At 42.6% G+C, this 12,633-nt stretch overlaps 1 protein-coding gene across 2 annotated transcripts in view; it reads left to right on the forward strand.

Annotated features, from left to right (window-relative positions):
- The first annotated feature begins 6,921 nt into the window (after nucleotides 1–6,921).
- The window catches only part of LOC139322908 (phosphatidylinositol-binding clathrin assembly protein-like), a 39,604-nt gene continuing 33,892 nt past the window's right edge, over nucleotides 6,922–12,633 (forward strand). For both annotated transcript variants that reach the window (XM_070952165.1, XM_070952166.1), the window contains exon 1: nucleotides 6,922–7,419. In XM_070952165.1, coding sequence (XP_070808266.1) covers nucleotides 7,290–7,419 — 130 coding nt within the window. In that variant the 5' untranslated portion in view covers nucleotides 6,922–7,289. The remainder of the gene's footprint in view (nucleotides 7,420–12,633) is intronic.

Here is a 12,633-nt window from a genome sequence, read left to right on the forward strand (position 1 = left end):
AAATGGGGATTTTGCAGTAACCTTTCCCTGGAGTGGGGTGAGAATGGAGATTTTACAGTATCCTTCCCCTGCCACGCCCACCAAGCTATGCCACAGCCACCAAGTCACACCCACAGAACCGGTAGTAAAAATTTTTGAAACCGACCACTGCTTCTGGCTCTTTCTAGCGATTGCACTCAAAACTTTTAGGGATCATCTGTGAGCTTAAAATATCACTTTGCATGTTTCTGCCCAACAGGAAAGACTAGAGACCACGTAGGAAATAAACATCATCAGATGCAGACAGGAAAGACTTCCATATCCCAGAGCAGATCAAGAAATAATGCACTTGGACTTGTCCATCATTTGGACTTGAGGATGGAGTTCTGAAATGTCTTTAAAAAGTTGCACTTGTTGACTTGAAGGGGAGGGGAAACAAACCGCAAAATATGTTTTGTCTCAACTATGTGTCTTCAGCAAATAATGCTGCAATCAGGATCTAACTCAGCAGCCAAGTCAAGATGTCTTCAGCCAACTTCTGCTCTGGTTAAGGTTTAGCAATACAATTGCTCAACTGCTGCCTGCTGAAATGTTCACTTCCTTTTTCCTTGCACAATGAGAGGTAGGGAAGCAAACCAAATATCTAACAGATCCATGTTAGTTAATCCCAGAGAGCAATATGTCTGTAATATGATCATCGTCACAAAAACTGTGAAGCTCCCAAGAACAGCGCCATGTAATCGGTCAAGGTGATGGACCAGGAGTGGGAGATCCAAATCAAGTTCACCCTTAACTGTGGGAGCTCCCTAAGTGACTTTGGTGTGGTGGAATGTAATCTGGATTCCCAGGTGGGAGGGGTTATCTGGGTGAGGAAAAAGAAGCTGCAGAGCTTGGAATGTCTGGTAAGCAGGAAGAGGGCAAAGGCTAGCAATTTCTAACAATTTGTAGCAATTCACAGAGAATGTCTATAGTTATACTATATTTATAGTTATGCGGATAGTTGCTTTGGTCTGGCAAGATTCTGTCTGTAGGTGAACAAGATTGAAGACAAATATTAGGGTTAAGGTTCATTCTCCGAGCTTCTGGGTTGGTTTACAAACATTTTGTTACCAGGCTAGGTAACATCTTCAGTGGAGTTTAGGCTAACTCTAGTCTAAACTGTACTGAAGAGGTTACCTAGCTTGTAATGAACTGTTCAGAAACCAACCCACAAGCTCGGGGAACAAACCTCCACCCTCATCCTACACCTGAGTTACAGATATTCACCACTATTGCAAAGGCAAATATGTCGAAGAGTCAGTCATCCAGGTCAAGTTGTCTGGAGGTTGAGTCATGGCAACTAGGCTTATAAATCCAATTGCCATGATTCAACCTTCAGACAACAATAAACTACTTGGAAGTAATTCCACATGTCCTTCTTGGGCAGTCACTCTCTCTGATCCCAACATGGTGATTGTTGGAATAAAAAGAAGATGAAGTCTGATCCCCAATAAGACCGTTGGATGGCCGGACAAAAATCAGGCTATAAACCTAATAAATAGATAAAATATGTGTGTTTACAAGTTTCACACTGCTTACATAGAGTCAAACTATAGTGAAAGTGGCTCCGAGTTGTATTTTGCTCACTGGGTTCACATCATCCATTTCATTCCTGGCTCCACCCTAGTCATCCTTTCATATTGGAAGCATTATCACAAGGAAAACATCTGCATTTTTTATCGTTCTCATTTCATTTGATAGAAGGTAAATAATTGTAATTTTGTCCCCCTACCATCAAGAACATTTCAATGAAATATTAATGGAAGGAATGTAGGGAAATATCTTGTTTTTCATACCTCCAGTGGCTACAATGTAATTGGGATTAAGATTCTCTGGTACGGTTGTCAGAGGCTGCCTGGACAATCCCTGCAGGTTTCTTGGCAAGGATTTTCAGAAGTGGTCAAGGGTCATTGCTTCCTTCCTATTGCTGAGAAAAAGTGGCTGGCCCAAAATCACACAGCTGGCTTTATGTATAAGGTGGGACTAGAATTCACAGTCTCCCAGTTTCTAGCCTGGTGCCTTAACCACTATGAATCATATGTGTTATTAATAAGCAATGGAAATAAACCATTGTTCCATTCTTCTAAGTTTACTGCTCAGAAAAGGCCCTTTATGTTGGGGAAGAAACTTCAGCCACACATAATTGGAAGAAGAAGAGAAAGAAGAGACACAACACAAATGCAAATTTGAATATTCCAACATATTCATGATATGATAACCTTGAAAAATTTATTGCTAGATTTAAAAAAAAGGCACTGGCAGTTCTTTCATTGTTTTCTCTTTTGTGGTAAGAAACAAAGGAAACAGTGAGAAAGTGAGGATTATGAACAAATGATTTCTGGGTGCCACTTAAAATTCTGCAAATGACCAAAGCAATTGTTGCGTAACATCCTTGCTCATTGGTTGACCCATGATACAAGGCAACCGAGTGCATTAGCCATGAAATCAGCCATTGTATATGCATCAGATAAATGTTCTCTTTTAGGAGTGGAAACAAGTTTTATTTTGTATAGGTTTTTGCACTAAGTTCTGGAATTACTTGATCTGGACAGAGAAGTGTGTTCCTATTACCTCCCTATAAACAGCTGCACAGCTAAGCTTTACTTGTGCTTGTGAAGCTACTGTTGAGAATATCAGTTGAAGAACACAACTTGCTCTAAATTGTAAGTTTCACCAAGATTGTCCCTGAAGTTGACTTACTTGTAAGTTAGTGGCCAACCATCGTAGACCATACAGTAAAGCACACAATATATGCAGAGAATTATGAAACTATATGTTGTTTGGGCAGCAATTACTCAGCAGAGAGTCACAGCAGGTGGCAGTATCTAGCTAACCCTGGTGATTTGAAGAAAGCTAAACAGCATTAGATCTGATCAAAATTTGGACAGATGAAAGCCACAGCTCAAAAGAGCACTAGGAAGCCAGAGTTTAACCAGATTGTGGTTTGAATAACATCGTCAGTTTGGTAGTTCTCATCATAGGTGATGACAATATATAATTCTGAGGAAACACCCTGATTTCCAAGGTTTTCCCTCTGGTCCAGTTAATAGTTATAATTTGGTACTTGTTGAGAAAATCAGCAAGGTGTTCTGGGTTCTTTTTTCTTCAGTAAGCTGCATGTGGCTAGAATTTTTTGCACCAGTCTACAATTAAATTTCTTCTTTCTCGCCTTCTCCAGACTTAGTGCTTTCAATGGTTAACCATTCATGGTTCAGTTGACAACCAATTTCAAAGCTGAGCTGACCTTAGCCAACAGTTTATGTATCTACCAGTATCTATCTCTTTCATCTATCTATCTATCTATCATCTATCTATCTATCTATCTATCTATCTATCTATCTATCTATCTATCTATCTTCGATCTATCTATCTATCTTCTATCTATCTATCATCTATCTATCTATCTTCTATCTATCTATATCTATCTTCTATCTATCTTCTATCTATCTATCTTCTATCTATCTATCTATCTATCTATCTATCTATCTATCTATCTTCTATCTATCTAAAATCTTGTGAAAAGTGACATTTGAGTGCAGGTTATTTTTTCATCCAGTTTTACACCAAAGTTGTAAACCTAACAAATTAGGTGGAAATATACCTAGGAATGTGTTCTTTAAAAAAACAAACAAACTGCAAACAAAACTGCTTTTTCTATCCCCTGATGTTGTCTAACCTCGGCCCTAAAACATTACATTTGAAATCGCTCTCCAAAGAGGTAATGGTCAGCCTCTCTCCAACTTTAAATTGAAAAGTTTTTTTTTTTTTGTCTTTTGTTTTGCTTTATAGCTGAGGACTCTGATGAACAGTTTCACAACCAAACAAAAAGATCCTATTCTTGCTCAGGGTGTACTGAAGTCAGCTTTTTCCAGATGCAGTTGGGAGTCTGGAAGCCTGGTCAAAGCTCTCATTGTATTCTCAATACAAGCATTTGTAGGCGATTGGCACTAGCACGGTCACCAATAACCCGTCCTTGCACAGGAGCCAAAACCAAATGGGATGAAGCTGAATTCACTGTACTGTACTGAGGCTCACATGGATGGCCAGCAACAGGTCTCTCCAATTTACTGTGTTTGAGCCAACAGTTTATCTATATACTGCCTTATCTATCTTATTCCTTACTAGCACTGATGATGTTACCTAGTTAGGGTCATGAAACGTCTGCAAGTAAACAACCAAATTCACAGAGCACCAAGGACCCCCCCATCCATCCAAGTCTAAAATTAAGGGTAAAGGTTTCTCCTGTCCAGTTGTGTCTGAATCTAGGGGGCGGTGTTCATCTCTGTTTCTTAACTGAAGGCAGGGGTGGTATTCACTTAGCTTCGCTACAGGTTCGCAAATGTGAGCATGTGCAAACTTGCTTCGCTCGCATGTGCCACCTTTGCGCATGCACAGGGCCTTCCGCGCATGTGCAGAGCATCAAAAACGGGATGTGATGTTGTCTGGGTGGGCGGGCGGGCGGAGCCTCCCGCAGCCGCCGCTACCAGTTCGTGCGAACCGGATACAAACGGCTGAATACCACCACTGGCTAAAGGGAGCCAGCATTATCCGAGGACACTTCCATGGTTATGTAGCCAGCATGAATTTATGCTGAGGTGCATAGCATGCTGTTACTTTCCCACCAAAGTGGTACTATTTATCTACTCGCATTTGCATGCTTTCTGTTGCATGATGTTTGGATACTGAACCCAGCTATCAGCTTTCAGCTGACAAAATGGCTCAGCATCTTTAACAACTGAGTGATCATGCCTCCATATCTATCTATCTATCTATCTATCTATCTATCTATCTATCTATCTATCTTCATTCCCTATGCCATTCATCTGGTAAGCTTGCAAGATGCTTTTTTCTTGCCATGTACATGTATACATCCAAACAAGACTGTGCTGTTTCTCTCTGTCATAATTTTGTGTTTATTTTGCCATGTTAATGTAGTGTATATTGGAGGTGGTGATCGTTTGACAGCTGTATGCAATGAAATTTCATTTTAATGTATGCCGATTAGTGTACATTTCAAAATGACAAACTATTCTATTCTATTCTATTCTATTCTATTCTATTCTATTCTATTCTATTCTATTCTATTCTATTCTATTCTATTCTATTCTAGTCTATTCTAGTCTAGTCTAGTCTAGTCTAGTCTCACTCTGTCTAGTTTAGAATCTGCCCATCTTGCTCACATAAAATCTGCACATAAGAGGCAAGGATGGTTAAAAATTCATCCTTACAAGTTAATTCAAAGGCTGGGATGCCTTCAGGATGCTAACCAGCCCCACAGGGTGGTTCTTCTGAGCTCCCCACGAAGCCGCAGAGCCACATTTTCACTCCTTTGCCAAAGGCCAGGCGACTGACTGACTGACTGCCAGATTGGATCAGCCAGCAGATCCTCCGGGAGACGGTCAACGTTGTTAATGCCACTCATGATCGTTAATCCCTTTTTCCAGCAGCTACAAGGTGAAATACCAGATCATGTTTCACCTTCATTAGCATACTCAACTGCATTTCACACCCCACAGACCTTGCTTGAATGCACAGGTGCTATTTTAGCAGGGCAGGTTTTGCCCCCCCCCCCCCCGCCCCAAGGGGTGCGCAGCTGGAACCCAGGCCGTCTTAAGGACCCCTCTCCAAAGCCCACCTCCCCGCTGCTGGGGGAAAGCCTTCCCCCGATTATTTATTATTTATTGGTGGCAGGAGACCGACTCCTGCCACCAATAGCCTCCCACTGGCCAGTCCGCTCCCACAGAGAGGGTCTCCTCAGGGTGCCATCGGCCAAGTTATGTCGGCTGACGACACCCAGGGGGAGGGCCTTCTCTGTGGGAGCCCCAGCCCTGTGGAATGAACTGCCCCCGGAAATACGTAAGATCTCTGACCTCCGGGTGTTTCGCTGTGCACTGAAGGCCCTGTTGTTCCGCCAGGCCGGGCTATCGACATGATAATTTTAAATTGGGGTATTTTAAATTTCTGGGGTTTTAAATGGAGCCAAATTTATTTAATAATTTTAAATTTTAAATGGATGTTTGTCTTGTGTTTTTAAATAGGCTGTACACCGCCCTGAGTCCTTTGGGAGAAGGGCGGTATAGAAATAAAATTATGATTATGATTATGATTATTAAAATTTGTATACCGCCCTTCTCCCGAAGGACTCAGTGCGGTGCACAGCCAAAATTAAAATACATACAATACAAAATTTAAAATCATTTACAAGCAGAATTAAATCAAATTGGCTTCCCAAAACATTAAAGCCCATTACCCTTAAAATAACCCATTAAAATGTTAAGCCAGCATTCGTGGAGGAGGGGGGGGCATCTTTTCCCTTCCCTCGGCGTTGCTGCGGTCTTTCCATTTTGCGTCGTGAAATCTAGGGCACTTTTCCCAAAGGGAGCAGCTCTTCTGAATCCAGGCACATAAACCGATCCCCCAAAACAAAGGCCGGCTGCCTTCATCTCCCTCCAATCGGAGGTGCAAATGCAGCCGCCCAGAAGAGGCAGCCCATCCCCGCCACCCCCCCACCCACCCAGCCCTTCCTTCCCCGTGGCAGGGGCGAAGCCAGGCAGCCGCCCACCGAGCACCCCCGCCGGGCTGGCTACCCAGATCCAAGAGCCGGAGACTCGGCCGGCTCGGGGAGTTTTGCAGCAGCCCAGCCCAAGCTGCGCGCCGCCCCGCGGGGACCCCCAAAGCCCGTCCCGGGTCTCGGCGCGGCTGCAAACATCGCCCCGACCCAGCCCAGCCCCGCCCCGCAGGCTGCAAAGCCAGCGCCGGGCCCCGCCCCCGTGGGGCGCGCGGGGGGCGTGGCCGGCCAGGCGAGCGAGCGAGCGAGGGGGGGGGCGTGGCCAGCGGCCTGAAGCGTCGCGGCCCGCCGGTCACATGACGCGCCGCCATTTTGTCTGGCGCGGGCGCGGGCCTCTGAGGTGAGGAGGCAGCGGCGGCGGCGGCGGCGGCGCCGACAGGCCGGACGGGGCGGAGGTCTGGCCGGCCGGGAGCCGCGTCGACGTCGTTGCCCGCGAGAGAAGAGAGAGAGAGAGAGGAGAAGGAGAAGGGGAGAGGCCGGAGGGAAGCGGACAGGGCCATCCCTCGGCTTAGCCTGGGCTGCACGGCGGCTGGGCCGGGCTTGGCGGCGCTCCGCCCCGCGGCCTGCCTGCCGCCGCCGCCGCCGCTCCTCCTCCTTCTCCTGCTGCTGCTGCTGCTGCTGCCTTGCGCCGTCGGGGAAGTCCTCCGCTGCTGAGGGGCCGCCGGAGCCCAGCTGGGAAGGGAACGCCGCCGCCGCCGCCGTCATGTCGGGCCAGTCGATCACCGACCGGATCACGGCGGCGCAGCACAGCGTCACCGGCTCGGCCATCGCCAAGGCCGTCTGCAAGGCCACCACCCACGAAGTCATGGGCCCCAAGAAGAAGCACCTCGACTGTGAGTGCGGGGGGCGGGGCGGGGAGGGATAGTGGCTGCCGAACACGCGTGTGCATTCCCACGTTCCTCCCGCGCTCTCTCTCTCCCCCGTGTCGGGGCCCAGTGTGGGATTCCGTAGCCGCTCTCCGATTTTCTCCAGGGTTGGGTGGCGGCTCGTCCTGACCGGACTAACCAGGGCTTAGTCAGGCCCAGCGGCCGGGTTTCTGCTGCGTTTTGGGCCCCTGTCCAGAACAATGGGGGCTGGGGGCTCGGATGGTGGGGGGAGGGGTGTTTCTGGAAAAGCTGTGCTTGGGCAGCCCCCCCCCCCGCCAGCCTCTCCATGGGCCAGGTGGGTAAAATGGGTTAATGGCTGGGCTGCACGGATTGACAAGAACGGCTTGGATGGGGGAATCGAACCCAATTCTTCAATTTTGCAGGAAGGATTCAGATGGAGTGTGTGACAGGCAGAGATTTTAGTTTCCTCTTTTTCGTCGCCTCTGGAAGACTAACTCCCTTCTCCTTTGGTCAGATGCTGAGGGTTCCCCCTGATGTAATGACCTGCGGGAGTCTGTAACCTCTCTGTCCTGGCTTGCTGGCATCCTGGGTTGTGCTGGGTTGTTGGCATCCCTTCCTTGGACTGCATTGCCAATTGGGGGATAGGATCTCTATTGTAGCAGTTGTCAAAAAAGTATCTGGGTATGGAGCTATGCACACTATGCCATCTTTTCAGATCCAAATCACAATATGTCATATGTAACTTCTTTCGGCTCTACCTCTACTTACCTACCTTGGAAAGTAGTGTAACTGTTTGGCAAAAGGGTTTATTTTAATTGTCAGCTAAAGAAAAGAGTGGAAGGAAGGAAGCATCAGGTGATAAAGACTCTGCCTGGAGTCCTGAAGAGCTGATAGCAGTTACTGAGGATGGGATAGTGCTCTGGGTTAAATGGAAAAATCAATAGCTTTGGGTTAATCAGATGGCTTCCAGTCCTTATCTTTCTTGGATGAGCAGGTGCAAAGGTGATCAGCAAGACTGCTTCACAGTTGGGGACAACAAAAGAGGTGCAGTTTGCCAGGCAGGGTCGAAGGGCTGAAGCCACTTTAGAATAAACCTGTGAGCAAGCATGATTAAACACATGAGTTGTTACCACTTTGATGAGTCCTGACCAGCCGTTAGAGAAGGTGTGAATCAAGTTAAATGTTCCTGTCTTACGGGATCAGTAATATTCTGCTGCCCTTTAGAACAACTATCTGTTAGGTTAATGGGGTGGGGAATTGCTATTTTAGCTTTGTTTTAAAAAAAGCAAACACCAAAATATATAAAAGAGTAACAGTTTTATTTCCTGAGTTTCTTCGTTTCCTCCCATCTCTTTGTGGTACAAATAAACATGCCTCTTCCAAGTAACTCAAATGTAAAGAAGACATATTTTAAATGTGAATTACTTGGAAGAGGCATACTTATTTGTACCACAATACAAATAAACATGCCTCTTCCAAGTAACTCAAATTTAAAATGTGTCTTCTGTAAGAGATCAAGTAAGCAGGTCCAGTAACTCTTGTCATAATACAACTGCCTCCAAATAAAGGACATTCTTGACCTAATGATCTGAGGTCTAAAGCCTTCTATTAACATGTCAACCAGATAAGATAAGGTAGTGTGGTTCTGGGCTTTCAGAGCTCACCAGTATAAATTCAGTTGTTCAGCCTTGCTTTTTATATAGTAGTTAAAAATTGCCTCCTTGGAAGAAGAGTTTTTATTTTATGCTAGAAGATTGCAGGAGAAAGTGTTTCTTGGAATCAATATGGAACTACTAAACATTATAGTAATAATAATATAAGGCATTATTATACATGCACAGTCTTTGGCTGGATTTGGTATTTTTATCCACCTATTGTGTTTTTCCCCAGGACCCAGTGTGATAGACAGATATTGTTGTTTAATAATATTAAAGCTTATATCACAAGATGTAGACTGCTCCAAATAAATCTGCCATTGGCAATTTTGATGGTGATTTTGTGAATGCTGATGGCATTCAAGTGGTGTTCCAGATGTTTTGCACCCAAGTCATCTATTGGTACTTTCTTTGCTTTGCCATAGCCCTCTATTTTGATCTGCATTTTTTTTTTTTTTGGTATTTTGGTATTTTTCTCCAGTTTTTTTGTTCTGCTGTTTCCTAGTACTGCCATGTCCACTATCCAGACTTTTTTTTGTCTTTCTTAGCAATTGTTAAGTCTGTGGTATGGCATATGCTTATCTGTCCCAGAGCTCTTTGGCTTTTTCATTTTCTACTACTACTTCTACTTTGTGTTCTCACCAGTTCTTGCAGCCAAGTAGTATTTCTGGCAAGATATTCCAATGCACCGTTGTTGCTACCTTTCTTATTCGGTTCTTTGTTACAAAGCTGAGCAATGATCTTGCAATATTTTATTATGGTTATGGTTGAAGTCAGCCACATATTTATAGGAGATTTGGCATTTTTATCCAGCTATCATTATTATTATTTTTAAAAAGCTTCATTCTGGCTGCCTCCATGCAGTTATTTTGACAGCATTAAGAAAGTGGCTTAACCTTGCTTTAATCCAGAATGTTTTTGTTTATTTCCAAATGTAGCCAACAGCCTGGGATTCGCTGGTTGGTCCCATTCAAATGCTAACTGGGGCCAACCCTGCTTAGCTTCTAGGATTAAGCAAGGACAAGTAGTAAGCCAAAGATCTGAGCCCAGTAATATTACTTTGCAATTTAGTAAGCAACATAGATAATAAATTATTGACTAATCAGGAATTTTCTAGTTGCTCTTTGGAATTATGCTGATATTAAATGCAGTCCCAGGGCATGTACTTTTATTGAAACTTTGACTCTTCCTTTCTGTATTTTCCTGTTATAATGGAGCAAAAGTTATAGTGCAGCATTAAGTTTGCATCACTTTGACTTTCTAAAGAAATGTTTATTTCACAGTATGAAACAGATGTCATTCTCATGTTTTATTCTGCAAAAAGGCACATTGTAAGAAGCATCTGCTTTTACTCTTTGATGTAGCATATAGAAATATGTACACTTTTATTTGTATTTATTTAAGGCTTACATTTTTTTTGAGACAATACTACCTGTTCTATACTCTCCTAGCAACAAGTTTACTTTGTCACTAAAGCATGCATGCATCATCTGCAGTTGCAATTAGCAGTGCTAATATGAGATTGTCATTTCCTAACCTTTCAGCTTGCCTGAGTGTTGCTGATTATAGAATTGTGGTTGTTGTAATAGAAGATGCTAGCCTAGAAAAAACTACTTGACATATAGGTGCATTATTTACTCTGGAGTAAATTTAAGCCATACATGCTAATGTTTATTTACTTTCAGAAAGGTAACAGAGATCAGTTGTTTAGTTCTAGAAGGATAATTGTTGTAGGAGCAGCAAAGTCTTATGGCACCTAAAAACTTATTGCTTCTTCAAACTTGCTTGGACATTTCATCTCTACTAACTACAGTCCCAAGATATTTTTCATTTATAGTCTGTAGATATTTTGTATGTCTTCTGGTTTTTACTTCCTGTTCAGATGTCAGCTTAAAATCAGTAAACTCAATTGTACAAGGAAGTTAGGAAGTGAACAACAGGATAGGGTTGCTCAATAACATTGAAAATGATGATATTTTTAAAAAGAAAATAGATTTAATCTATTGCAGCAGTTGTTCAAATGAGTTCCACTACATTCATTTAAGCATTATGTCTGCCATAGTGCAAAGAAAGAATTAAATTCAAGAAGGCATGTGAAATGCTTGTTTGATTTTTGTTCAGTATGGTAGGAAAAATCTATACAATGCTGCTAAATTCATCCCGTTTCTTTTGTTTGGAAAATGTCTTATTTAATGGTGAGAATGTAAGGTAAACTAATGTGAAATTGAATGACATCATTGGATGTTCATAGTACAAAAAGGTTAACAAATGCCTCCATGCTGGGTTCCTATACTTATGTTTAAAAATGTCCTGTACTGCTGCTTTTGTTGCCTTGAATTCCTTTTACAGCACAGGGATAGAATAATATATATATTTTAAAAAAGCATTGCCAGTGCTGTATTTAAATTCCCCCCCCCCCCATCTTTGTGTTCCTGCACATAACAGTAGCTAGGATTTATGAACATTCCTTCATTCTTCAATTTTTTTACAACAGTAAAGATTATTAAAGTAGCATTCTGGAGGATAAGTGAAAAGTAATATAATTTAAGAGCAGAAAGTACCGTAGGTTTTGATCAGAAGACAAACAAAATTCAGAACGCTCCCGTTCAATTCACTTCAGGTCATAGACTTTCAGATCATATACTAGCTCTCATGCTCATTAAGTATTGCCTCTGCATATTACATGTGCATTGATTTAAAGCAAGGAATTTATTATTTATAGCAGGGGCAAAAGTCTGATTAAACTGAGTATAATGTCCCAATATTGACTGTTGCATTTCCTAGTCGGTCATTCACACTAGTTGCTTTAAATTACATTATATGTTGTTTCATTCTTGCATCTTTGTTGCATTGTTTACATTTCAAGCTATCAGTTTTTCCTAGGATTAGTATCCTAGCATTAATTATGAAAATATAGAAGCCAGTAGTGCAAGCATGTATTTGTTAAACAAATTGTGTTATGATTCAGTATGGTCATAAATCACAGTGACTCCATTCACATATTGTATTAGGCCAAACCAAATTAATTACGTTATGTCTTACATGATATATATATGATATATATATATACCCATCCATTAGGTGGGTTTACATATCTTACTAATGTATAATGTGGTTTCTTAGCATTTTCAATTGTTCAAACCCTGACATCATTTGGCACAATATAGGAGTTTAATCACTGTGGCTCAGCTGATGGTGGCCCAAAGAACAAAATAACAATATCATACTGTGCTTTATATCGCGGAGTGTCTGCTACCTCTCAATTTGAGTGATTTAGAGCATTTATGTTTATAATATGATAAATATACAAACACATGCTCAAACTAGTGTTGAGTGCTTGCTTTTAGGATCATTGCTCAGGCATGTCAATTTTCCCTTCTTAGCCACTCTTTAGAACTTAAAAAAAAATTCAGCTATTCTTATAGCTTCCACTTGTAAAATTTTTATTCCAACATAGAAAACTATTGTAAACCATAATCCCCCTAGCCACAGCCCCATCCTTTCAGTGGATAACAATGACTGCACATTTTTAAAGGTTAACAGTGTGCATGGCTATCTTTCTAGG

The sequence above is a fragment of the Pituophis catenifer genome, unplaced genomic scaffold, assembly GCF_029215685.1.
Source record: "Pituophis catenifer annectens isolate HBS135680 unplaced genomic scaffold, rPitCat1.0.hap2 SCAF_11, whole genome shotgun sequence".
NCBI lineage: Eukaryota > Metazoa > Chordata > Lepidosauria > Squamata > Colubridae > Pituophis > Pituophis catenifer.